At 41.5% G+C, this 12,391-nt stretch overlaps 1 protein-coding gene across 1 annotated transcript in view; it reads right to left on the bottom strand.

Annotated features, from left to right (window-relative positions):
- Window positions 1-201: 201 nt before the first annotated feature.
- The window catches only part of ENDOD1 (endonuclease domain containing 1), a 29,673-nt gene continuing 17,483 nt past the window's right edge, over window positions 202-12,391 (bottom strand). Inside the window, exon 2 of the mRNA XM_007191182.2 lies at window positions 202-4,570. Coding sequence (XP_007191244.1) covers window positions 3,368-4,570 — 1,203 coding nt within the window. The 3' untranslated portion in view covers window positions 202-3,367. The remainder of the gene's footprint in view (window positions 4,571-12,391) is intronic.

Below are 12,391 nucleotides of genomic sequence, written 5' to 3'. Positions count from 1 at the left end.
CTGTTTCACTGATCTAACCTTCTCTGTTTTCTCACATGTGATTCAAAAAAAAAAAAAAAAAATCCAGATGGGCGTGGAAACAGCTTGAGTTAATGTCGATCAAGAAGAAAATGGGAAAAAAATTAAAATCACAGATAATCCCCCAAACTTCATTACAACCATCAGGATTCTCCCCCTTTAGATATTTTCCAGAATGGTTGATGCATTGTCAACAATTACTTTATTGAGCATTGCAAGGTGCACAGCATTGTACATAGCTTTAAAATGTCAAATTGACTTTTGTCACACCCTCTGTAAAGGATTCCCCAATGTCCATGGTTTCGTGGTTTTTCCTGCTGTGCTCCAGGGCTCATGCTGCTAGTACCATTGCAGGCTTACCATGATGTGGTACATGGATCAACTAACTGCACCGTGTCCTCACCACTAGATGTTTGAACTCCTCAAACATGGGGTCCATGTATCGTCGACCTCTGCAACTCTGCTGTTCAAATACACGTTTGATGGATGACTGACTGAATGAATGACCAGTGTTTCACTCTAGTTCCTTCTCCTGACACCGTCGTCTGCATTTAGGGGCAAGTGCTGACGCTGAGAAGCAAACACTCAAAAGGCACAATGGAAAAGAAAAGTGTCCAAAGACACGTCTGATCCGGACTAGAAAATCAGCTCCATAGTGATGAAGAGTTGGCTGACGTCCCAAGAGGCCTGAGACTATAATGGAGACACAGAAAAATCTTCAAGCCAGAGATGGGGCTCATCAACCCAAACTCCCACCCAAAAGCCCAAAGTTGATCATCGGGAACAGGCCAGCAGTCCAGCCACCTGCTGGAGCCAGTGAACCAGAGGCACAGCCAATACCAGTGGTCCAGAGCAAAGGGTCTCAGCCACCTAAACTTAGGGATATTTTTTCCTTTCCAGATTTCAAAAAAGGCCACACCATAATAAATAAATAAGACGCTAAACAACTGGAACTGAAAAGGAAGACATTTTCAAATGGTTCTCAAGCAGCAGTTCAAATACCTTGCTCCTCCCATGGTGCCAAGGGACTCAAGCTACCATGGATGCCCTCTTTGGGTCTTTCAGTATGCAAGTAAGTACTCTGAGGGGATATCGAGTCCATGGGAGGCAGTAAGCATGGTCTTATGCACGGATGGCTAGCTGTTTCATCATATAGGCCAAACCCATCTGATTCTTCAGAGCCTAGTCTGTTTGATGGATGAGGGAGAAAACTCTGCCCTGGTCCAGGGAGGCAGCTGGACCACAGATCTGACATCCCAGGTGTGACGGGACATATGCAGAAGACCTTGGCTCCTGATATGCCATCAGCTAGCATCAGGCCTCAGCTTCCTCATCAAATGAGGCTTTGGTCAGACCATCTCGCTGGTCCCTTCTGAAATTCCCTTTCTTTCATCCAGCAGGATTCTTGACCCATCAGTACCAAGGCAAACCCTTGCTCCTCCATGTACTTTCATGCTGCTAAAATGAAGGAAAGCCCGACTACAGATTTTTATGCTCACTAACAGAAGTGTTGGTAAATTACTGCTTCAGAGTCTTAGGTAATCTGGTGCATAGCTCCCTATGACACGTTCGCGGTCTGGTGTCATACTACCCTACCTTGCATCACAAATTGATCAGGATGGCAGCTTGCTGGCTGCTCTTCCACTCTGGGCCCAATTCAATTATTTTTCTACAAAATGTAACTCTCATTACACTCACATTTCTTGTCCACCAACTTGATGCAAATGGTTGACCCACCCTTCTCTCCTTGTTGCCTTTCTGGACCCCAAGTTTCTGCATTAAACTTTCAGATGCATGGTGGCCTGCAATCCCCAAATCAGTAGTTTACCCTTGGTCCTTTTCTATTATACCCCACAACCATTCTTTAGAAAACTCAGAAAAATCCAGGTGATTCCGTCTCAGCTGTGGAAGGCAGAGCAAAGTCTGGGAGCTGCAGCTTCCTCCTGTTAATCATTTTCAGTGCAAGATTTAAAATGACAAGTGCTTCAGATGTATACATATGTCAAAACTATACACTTAAATATATGTACTTTATTGTATGCCAATTATACCTTGATAAAGTTGTTTTAAAATAAAAAGAGAAAAAGAAAAAAAAAAAGAAAAAAAAATGACAAGTGCTTGATCAAAAAATTGGGGATTAGCTCTCACATAGAACTTGAATTAATGGGAGAGTTATGTTTTCTAGCCTCAAACACACTAAAAAATAATTTCCTGAGATAATGATTCTGAATCAAGGGTATCCATATGTAAACTTATATATATGTATATGGATTTTTTTTTCCAAGATGGCCAGAAGAGTTTTTATTTGGGGGCTCTTTTTTATGCCTTTATACCAAAGCAATCATTTAAGGACAGAAGTCAGAGTGTTTTAGTAGTTTCTACTTTTGGTATTGGGTACTTGTTTGAAGTGTAAGAAAGAATGATCTAGTATGTTGCAGAATATGAATTTTCATATTAGCTTAACATGTAGGTCTTTGAGCTCTGTCTTCTCAGCCAGAGATTTAATATATGTCAAGTTAATCCAAGCTTGGCTAAGGATATCCTCGGACCTACAGCACCTACTCAGAGCAGGGGTCTGACCTGTGCACTCCCTTTTTTTTTTACCTGGGAGGACTGTACTATAGCATTCAAGGGGCAAACAATCTTAGTCCTTGCATTCAGAATTTGTTATGCCACGTTTGCCATAAAATGCTTATCATTACCTAAAAGAAAAAAATGCAGCAAAATTCAACTTTGAAGAAAAAATACAAAACAACCTTACAGGTCCTTGGGAGCCATGGAAAGCTAAGGGATATAGCAGATTCTATGTCCTAAGAAAGTTATTTCAACAGGGAAGCATGTCTTTACCTCACCAAGTCAGCTGAGTTGGGGAGAAAAAGAAGCAAAATGATAACAAATTGGCCAGGAGTATTTATGTCAGTTTTGCCTTAAGTCTCAGAGAGTAATAGGAGGAACAAGACTCCTTTCTACTTTTCTTGGAAAGCCTTTGGTTTAAAGTTGTCCTCCTTTCCTGTAATTTTTAATTATCACAAATGAACACCTGAGTCTCTCACACGGTCACCTATATCAGAGTGAATAACTGAAGGTGATGGCTTGGAAGTTCACCCACATCACAGCAGGCGACCTACACATAATCTCACCTTGAACACTTCCTCTTGGGTGAAGTTAAAATTGTATCATCTTCCTTTGCAAAAACAGGCAGACACCCCCCCACCAAAGGCCAAAATACTACGATAACTGACAGTGAACAGAAACCCATTATATAGGCAAAATATTCCAGCTTTCTCTATTTAAAAAAAAAGAAAAGAAAAAAATCAAATTCATTGTGACTGGGCACTCAGTTTTTTTTCTATAACTCCCCAGGATTGTCGAAAGTAATCTTGTAGCCAATCTGCTTGCCGACATTAAAAATGACCTTAAATAGGCCACCCATGGTGCCAAAAGCAGTGTCAAAGAACAGAGAGATGATGCCACCAAGGCCCGTTGCAATGTCCCTGCACACAATTGGAACTGCGCCTATGGTGTACACAGGAAAAGTGGCCACATCCACAAGGACTCGGACAGGGATGCCCACGATACGGCAAACAACCTTCAGCAGGCAACAAAGGATCCGGAGAATGGCCCTGGTGATCCTGACCATGACTTTGAGTACCTTCCAGGGAATGCTGGCCAACTCCTCCCCGATGGCCAAGAAGTAGGAGATGGTGGTTGACCCCAGGCGGTAAAGACAACTTTCTAGACCATGAGTCACCTGTTTGGTGACATACCACAGGAAATACACAAGGTACTTCAGGATTCTGACTGCCAGGAAATAAATTAATTGGCAAAGCTTGATGAATGGGGTAGCAGTGAAGCCCAAGAGTTTTCCCAAAAGGCTACTCTTTTCCCCAGGTGCCTCTGGAGGCAGCAGAGTGGACCTGGTACTCCTTGTGCTGGAGAGGGTCCCAGAGTCCCCTGCAGAGTCTACCCTCCGCTCCTCATCCTGGACTTGGTTGACCATTTCCAGGATTTTTTTCATCTTCTCTGTGTCTTGTTCACTTTCCCCACAGTTGTTCTGGAACAGCTGAGGCTTGAATGGAAGCAGTTTCTCAAGTTCTTTCACCATCACATCTTCTATGACCTCCCGGTCCTGGGTGTGCTTGACAAAGCCCATGGCCCAGCCTCCTCCAGGGACAGCACAACAGGCTGCCAGCCAAACAAACTCCGGGATGGCCACTTTGTCTTTGACCTTGAGGTCTGAGGGCACAGCACCTGTGATGATGTAGAGCTCTTCCCCATCACCACACTGTGGGGTCAGGGCCCGGTCCATTAGGCTGTTGAGATTCACGTACCACCGTTTCAGGAAGGATGGGGTCATTGGAGCTGCATTTGTGAGAGTGAACGTGGCTGTGTCGGGGTCACTGCTGAGGGAGAACGGGTACAGCTGTCCTGTTTGGTAATCAGAACCCAGGTAATCTGCATGCAAGGCTTGCTTGCTTCCCAGATTGTTCACAGAGCTGATGGCATCAGCCTCATCCATCACCTCCTCAAGGCTGCTGTTGGGGTCATCAATCTGAAAGAAGAAAGCAAGGTTGAGATGCGTCCCCGTTCATAGCAGACAGGATGTCCTTGGATCATTCTGCCAAGACTCGAGCAAAGTCCTTATCACACCAACACTTCCAAGGCTTAGGTTTGGAAGTGTACACACACTTCATTCTAATCCCACAATCCTGGTGTCTGAAAGCATCTTTCAAATAGGCTGTTTCCTATTTCACTCTCTGTGTACACTCCACTCCTGCCCTGCAGTAATACCCTATCACACACTCACAAATATACCATCAGGACATTGGTTTTCAGTCCGCTGTGGTTTTATAAATTTCATAGCCCTTTTTGGGAATATTTTTCCATGAGATTCAAATCGATTTTAAAAATGAAAACAAGGGGAAAAGTAAATCTCAGCAGGCTCATAAAAATCATAACTAATTCAGATAATCAGCCACCAATGTTGGCTGCAATTTAAAGAACATATTCTTAAATGAAATTTACATACTTTGGGATATACGAAAAACATTCAACTCTAATCAGAGCATTTAAATCAAATGCAGGCGGGCGTGGGCTTCCCTGGTGGCGCAGTGGTTAAGAATCCGCCTGCCAATGCAGGGGACACGGGTTCGAGCCTTGGTCCGGGAAGATCCCACATGCCACGGAGCAACTAAGCTCGTGCGCCACAACTACTGAGCCTGTGCTCTAGAGCCCGCGAAACACAGCTACTGAGCCTGCACACCTAGAGCCTGTGCCCCGCAACAAGAGAAGCCACCACAATGAGAAGCCCACGCACCACAATGAAGAGTAGCCTCCGCTCGCCGCAACTAGAGGAAGCCCGTGCGCAGCAACAAAGACCCAACGCAGTCAAAAATAAATAAATTAAAAAATAAATTTTAAAAATAAATAAATAAACCAAACAGGGGAAAATGTATAGATTATTGTCAGTTATTAGATACTTCCCAGGCCAAGCTAAAATTTGACCAACTTCTCTTCGAATTTCATCTCCTCATAATATTTGCTATCATTAACAACGCATTTTCTGTCCAGGCCAATCTAGCTATGTGTTATATATCAATAATGATCAATATATACATCCCTCTTGGTTCTGGTTTTTTTCTTTTCTTTTTAAATTCAGCAGTATAATACATACTTTCACTTTGCCAATCTGAAAAGATGAAAGGAAGGAGCTCAGGATTAACCCAGAACTCTATTTTTTGCTCCCAAACTAGACTGTAAATTCCTTGACACCAGGGACCCTGTATATAGGACCCAGTCAAGGACTGACACATACTAGAATCTCAAGGCACTCTTGTTAATCTGAGATGGTCATCACTGCAGTATTTATAATAGCAGGAAGTTGAATCAACCTACATTTTCAAAAACTGGGAACAGTTAAATAAATGGTGTTATATCCATTAAATATCTCAAAGCCATTAAAAAGCACTTGTAATAATGGGGAAATATGTGTTATAATGTTGAAAGGAAAAGGCAGATTATAAAATTAAATGATAACAATTTTTTAAATTCTAAAAATAGGCATGAAAAAACTTTGGAAGGAAACACATGAAAATGTCCACAATGGTTGTTTGACTCCCAAGGGTGCAAGTGATATTTTTTTTCCTCTATTTTCTTGTTTCTCTCCCTGTACCTCTCCTACCCACATCAACCCACAAATTATTTATATGTTATTTTCAAAAGGAAAAAACAAAAAAGAAACCAACTAAAATAAGTAAATTCTTACTAATTGATTCCCTAGGTTTAGACTCGCTAAACCTGTCTCTAAACCCAAGGGAGTCAAGGTCATGTGATTGTTGCACCTCCTGTCAAGAGGGCAACCAACTCTGCATTTCTCCAGCTCTGCAATGGCAAATGTAGACATGCTTATGCATGTATGTGTAGGGTTAGCAGGGCAACAGATGAGCAAGTTCGTATGAAAGCAGGAATATTCACTGAAGTCTAATGATGAAGTAAGCCATAGCCTCACCCTTCAAGGTTGTTCTGTCCCTTCCCCCAGTCTTAGAATTAGAAATGCTCCTGGATGGTCACCACTCCTACCACATCCTCACAGGACAGAAATAAGAAGCACATTCATTTTGTAGAGCTGCTGCCGCTGCTCTTCTATAGCTGAAAGATACACCCCATGGAAATATCAACTTCATTCCTGAATCATGAGATCAAGATATGGCAGAGCCAAGATTGTGGAGTCTTGGGTGGAAGATCAGGAATTTTAGGACGCATGTTTCTCCATGGTTACCAGGGAACTGTGTCTGCATTTAGCCTGGTGTAGCTGCTTTATCCCATCCAGCGGAAGTCTGGAGCTGGTTTTTTAATTGGTAGCTGTGTGACAGAGCACAGGTCAACACAGTGGTTCGTCTTCTGCCCGAGAGCCACCCAGGGATTAAATAATGCCTACAAGGACAGAAGGCAGGCTGGAACACGACAAAAGAGATTCTTGGATGAGCAAGGGGAAGGAACAAAAGAGAGCCAGGCAGGAAGAGAAAAGGGGAGGGAAAAAAGACAGGGGGAAGACAAAAAGAAAGAGAGAGAGACTTGTGTGTGTGTGTGTGTGTGTGTGTGTGTGTGTGTAAGAGACAACACAATATCCTGCTCTTAGGCAGAAACCAGGACTGTGGGTTGATTTACTCCCAAACTTCAGAGCATGGTCTCCCAGCTGCCAAGGTCAGAGGAGACTGAGCTGGTTGCTTCTGCATCTTCTCATGCCACTTGAGTTAAAGGGGCTGCCGTGTTTAAGCCTTTTCTGCCCACAGTTCACAGGTACATGGGAAATGGGCCAGTATGAACTGAAGGGGTTGGAAGGCCAGGGCCCAATTCCACAATGGGCCCTGTGTACCTCCCTGCCCTGGGCCTCCTTAGGCAAAGCAGAAACTAAACAATATGCTCTGGATGTGCAGGCAGAAGAGAGCACATCTTCCCTCCCCTTCCCCTTGCTTTCTTCAGAACCCCATATCCATGGTCACTGTATTCTTATGAACCCCAAATTTGGCCCTATGGTTTGATGACAAGGTAGACTGTAGTGTTTGAAATCAAGACAGAATGCCTGAATTCTGTACCTACATAGTGATATAACAGGAGGTCAAGAACTAATTTTTTTTTTAACTGCCAAGTAAATGCTTTCAATATAACATCCTACAGAAGGTATTTTTTATCTGATTTTACAAACGGGGAAACTAAAACATGGAAAGATGAAGTAACTTTGCCAAAGATATCCAATAATAAGCAGGACAGGATCTGAACTGAGGTCAGTCTTTTTATTCTTAAGGCACATGTCCTTTATTACTAAACCATATTTTCCCCCATCTCAAAGGACACTGCTGTACCAGTTTTCTCCACCAGAGAGTAAAAAAAAACCACTTAAGTCTCCTTTTCTCTCCGTGTCACAGAATAAATGAAGTTCCTTAAGGTTGCAGGGAGAGAAGCTGATGTCTGAGCCCCTGGGGTTGCAGTCCCCAGAATGGAGACAGAGTGGAAAGGAGAAGGTAAAATGGTACACGTACAGGCTGGCCCTCATGCTTCCTTTCTGCCTTTGCCCAGAGCACATGGAAGCTGAGACTCTAGCTTCACAGTCTCAGAAATGTGGCAGCGCAGGCAGCAGGCAACTGGCCAGAGTAGTTTCCAGAGTACTACTACCCTTAGAAACTGGTCAGCTGGCTGGTTCCCCCAGAAGCACTGTTCCTATTAGCACCTCACTTGGCTACTCGCTTTTTTTTCCTCTACATCAGCAGCTGTAACAGAGAACAGTAAACACAGCAAAACTTCATGGAGGAAGACTGTGTCAGGCATTCTAGGCTTGTCTTGTCTGGCCGTAGTTCAATACACTAATGTATATAATGTATATAAATTAGTATGGATGCTACCAGTCAAAATGAAAACATAAAATAAATAATAGAGAAATTTCCCAAGGCTTATCTAATACAGTCTTAAATCTCTGACAAAGATACCAAAGAATGTTTTATGAGACCACATACTGATCTTCAATGAACCCTCTATTCTCTCCTTTGAGGATCCAATTACATCAAAGCCTCTCCTTCTATCCTTTTTGTGACTTATGTTCTTCTTCACACTTTATACCTTATTAACTTTCTATATTGCATTCCAGGTGAGTCCCTAGATCTATCTTCCAATTCACTAAATCTCTCTTTAGCTATGTTTAGTTTACTGCCTACTTTGTTGAGGTGTTTTTCTTTTTTTTTCCATTTCAATGAATCTTTTTTTCTTTTCTAGCATTTCTATTTGGTTCTATTTCATAGTCTCCTTTTTTATTTTTTTTTCCTCTCTTGAGGAATTCTTTTTTATCTTTCAATAGTTTAGACATTCTTAAAGTCCCTTTAAGATCTGTCTATTTTATTTGGTTTTGCAGTTTATTTTGTTGCTCCTATTGGTTGACTTCAAGGTGGTGTGTATACTTAAGTGCTTTGCAGTTTTTGCTCATAAGCTTGTCTTCATAAGAGGTCCATGATGTTTTGTTGAAAAAAAAAAAAAGGCAAAAATGAAAACAAAAACAAATCTAATAGGATTGCTTTCACAGTTGCCTCTACCAGAGCCCTAAAGAGTTCAATGATTCTGGCCTAGTTTCTGAGTTATTTTCTCAGTTCAGGGTTTCCACATGGAGAAAGCAGTGCACATTTGGACCCATACAAAAGAAAGATGATGGCTTTAAGCTTATTTCTGGAGGGTGACTATTTCCACTAATGACATGATGTGGGCAACTACTTCCTATAACAACTTGCAGGTAGTTTTCCTGCCTGGTTCACCAGTGCTGTAACAGTTTGCCAGTCCCCAGCTTAACCTGGTGAGCCTAGTTCCAGACCCATGTCATGATTCGGTTATGTAATCTTGATTCCTGTCCCCAGGCAGGTTAGAGCCCTAGCCCCTACCATCCCTGTGGCTTCCCACACACAGCTTTGGCTACTGATTTCTTATATATTTCTGGCACCTGAAAACTATTCTTACTTTTTTGCTGAAATATGAATTTAATTTAAATACATATATATAATATTTTTTAATACAAAATTTCTATGTGTTTGTAGTGGAAGGAGAGGCATTCCATATCTGCCCAGAAACTTTGTTTTTCCCCGTCTAAGGTTTATAAAGTTTCTCCTAAAGTATGCCTCGTTTCCTTTTATAACTTATTATGGATTTATCATCCCCAAATTTACTTACTTTGTTTAAATCTCCTTTTTTCTATTTAGACCACCTACTGGATACCTGTTTGGTGTAAGTAGAACAGTGTCTTCCAACACCTTTACTGATGTGTCAAGAACTTTACAGGCTGAAATCTCTCACTAAGAATAGGATATAGGGACTTCCAGACCTTTGCCAAATCACATCAGCCAGCTTACAAACAATTTGATTCTTGTTTGTTTATTTTTACCAATTCCTTTGCATTATCTATCACCTATAATTCTCTTGTCTGTTCATGTAGGCATTTCTGTCTTGCTGAAATTTATTTCCATTGATTTTGTATTTGCAACTTAGAGTCATTAAAAAAATGGATATTCCATTATGAAATCACTTTACCATATAATTTATAAAACATATTAAATCCCAGGCCCTTATAATAGTCTGCTAACTAATCTCCACTGAGAGAAATGCCCATGATGATTTCTACTTCCTGTCTTAAAACCAGTTTTTTAACTTATGACAAAACTTTCTTTTGATCTCAAGATGACTAATGTTCTAATGTCAGTTGTTAAAGAGTCATCTGAAAATTTAAATAAAATTGGTATAACAGCTCCCCCTCATCATCATGCTTCCTAACTCTACAAAACAACCATTATGTCTTGGTAGACTCTCACTTTCTGAAGGAATGGCGAAGTGTGTCTGTAACTAATATACCTGATTCGTGTATGGAACACTGTACTAAAAATAATAAGAATATTTGATTTAAAAGTCTAATATATTCTTTGAGACACTGTCACATAAAGGGCAGGTGTTTTTTTCCATGCTCTCTGTAGACATAGTTTAATGATCTGGTTATAGTAATTACAGTAAATTACCGACAACACTGCTCCCTAAAGACAAAAATACAACTATGATATAAGATGTAATTTCAGATTACAATTTCTGGGTTGCACTTGCCCTTTTGCAAGCACCACTAATCTTTCTCTTTGGTTTCCCAGCGGAATCGATGGATGAAGGGACAGGCACAAAGCTCTCTGTGTAATCCACCTCCCTGTTGACCTAGTCCTCCTGGGCTGCTGATATAATTTGATACAGTTCCTGGGTTTAATGGAAAAATTTTGTTCCTAATCACAACATGCTAGGTAGGTTTTAGAAGAATGAGTGCTCCCCAACCACCAGCATCCTGCCCCATAAATAATCTTATAAAAAAATTCCTCTTCAAATTTAGTACCAAAAAAAAAAAAAAAAAACTGTTTCTCTCTCTCAACGAGTTGGTCTGTTTCCTTTAACCAGACAGCCAAAGCTATTTAAACCCATGGGATTTCTTTTTTTGCTTTGGAATTAAATGAAAGGAGACTTTCAATTTTCCTGCTAATATGCATGTAAGAAAAGTAGACCAATAGAAAATTGAGGAGAGCTGGAGGGAAAATAGGCACCCATTCAACAATATGTATTAAGCATATTTATGTGTGATCACTACTGTAGGAGAAAGCAGTAGGACTGGTAATAATAACACCACCAACACTTATCAAGTACTACATGCCAGGCCCTATTCTAAGAATTTCACTTGTACTAAATCAGTAAGTGGCTGCACTAAGTATTCACTCATCTAAACTCATGAAAACTAGGTACTTTTATTATCACATTTTGACAGGTAGAGAAACTGAGGCACGTGAAGATTAAGTAGCTTACTCAAGGTCACACAGTTAGTGAGTGGTGATGTCACGGCATGAACTCAGGAAGTCCATCCCCACAGCTGCTGCTCCTAATCACTGTTTCATATGCCTCAAAATAGGCCTCTACATCAAGAAACTCACGAGCAACTTAGGGAAACAAGATACGGATACATACAAAGTTAAATAGGAAACCAAGAAAAAACAACAGTGCAATGCAGATAAAGTTAAGTGCCAAATAAATGTGATGAAGAAAAAGAGCAATCGGACCCAGAGGAAGGAAGGGCACAATAAATGAGGTCAGAGAAGATATATTACTTTTTGGAGAAAACAAAAGCTGAGGCAGGGTTAGAAGGATGTGCAAGATTTTGATAAACTTAGAAAAATAGAAAGGTCAGTAAGGCTTAACGAGACGTCTACACAAAGGCTTGAGGGCAGAGACAAGCAGCCTGTGAAAATGCGACTCTGAGTAAGGAAGAGTGAAAGGTTTAATTGGAAGGGATAGCAGGGGGCCAGACTATGAATGATCTGACATACAGATAACTGATCATAGAATAATTATAACTGCGACTCACTGAACGCTCTCTATGTAGCAGGCACCATGGTAAGTGTTTTACAGAACTTATCTTTTTAAATCCTAACAGGATCCCTATTACCTCCTTTGTAGAAGATGTAACTGAGGCTCAGTCGTTGAGTAGCTTGCGGATGTCACACTGTCGGTGAGGGAGGGTGAGGTCGCGAACCCACGTGGTGTGACTTCAGCGACCTTAACGCACTACTGCTCCATTCTGCTTTCTGGGTGTTTTCAATGCTATGCTTCCAAGTCTAATCTTGACCTGTACACAGGGTACATTCCCTGATGGCTTCTGAGGCTGGAGCGTCATTAGGGATGTGTAATTCCAGGGAGAAATACACCTGCCGGCACTGGCCAGGAAAGCCTGGACCACAAGGCAGCTGAGGGAATGGACAGGGAAGGACATGTGCGAGATTCTGGAAGGAAGGAGCGTTGGGATGTGAAGGCTGATGCAGGAGGG

The sequence above is a fragment of the Balaenoptera acutorostrata genome, chromosome 9 (genome assembly GCF_949987535.1).
Source record: "Balaenoptera acutorostrata chromosome 9, mBalAcu1.1, whole genome shotgun sequence".
Taxonomy (NCBI): domain Eukaryota; kingdom Metazoa; phylum Chordata; class Mammalia; order Artiodactyla; family Balaenopteridae; genus Balaenoptera; species Balaenoptera acutorostrata.
This window is presented reverse-complemented; position numbering and strand designations above follow the sequence as displayed.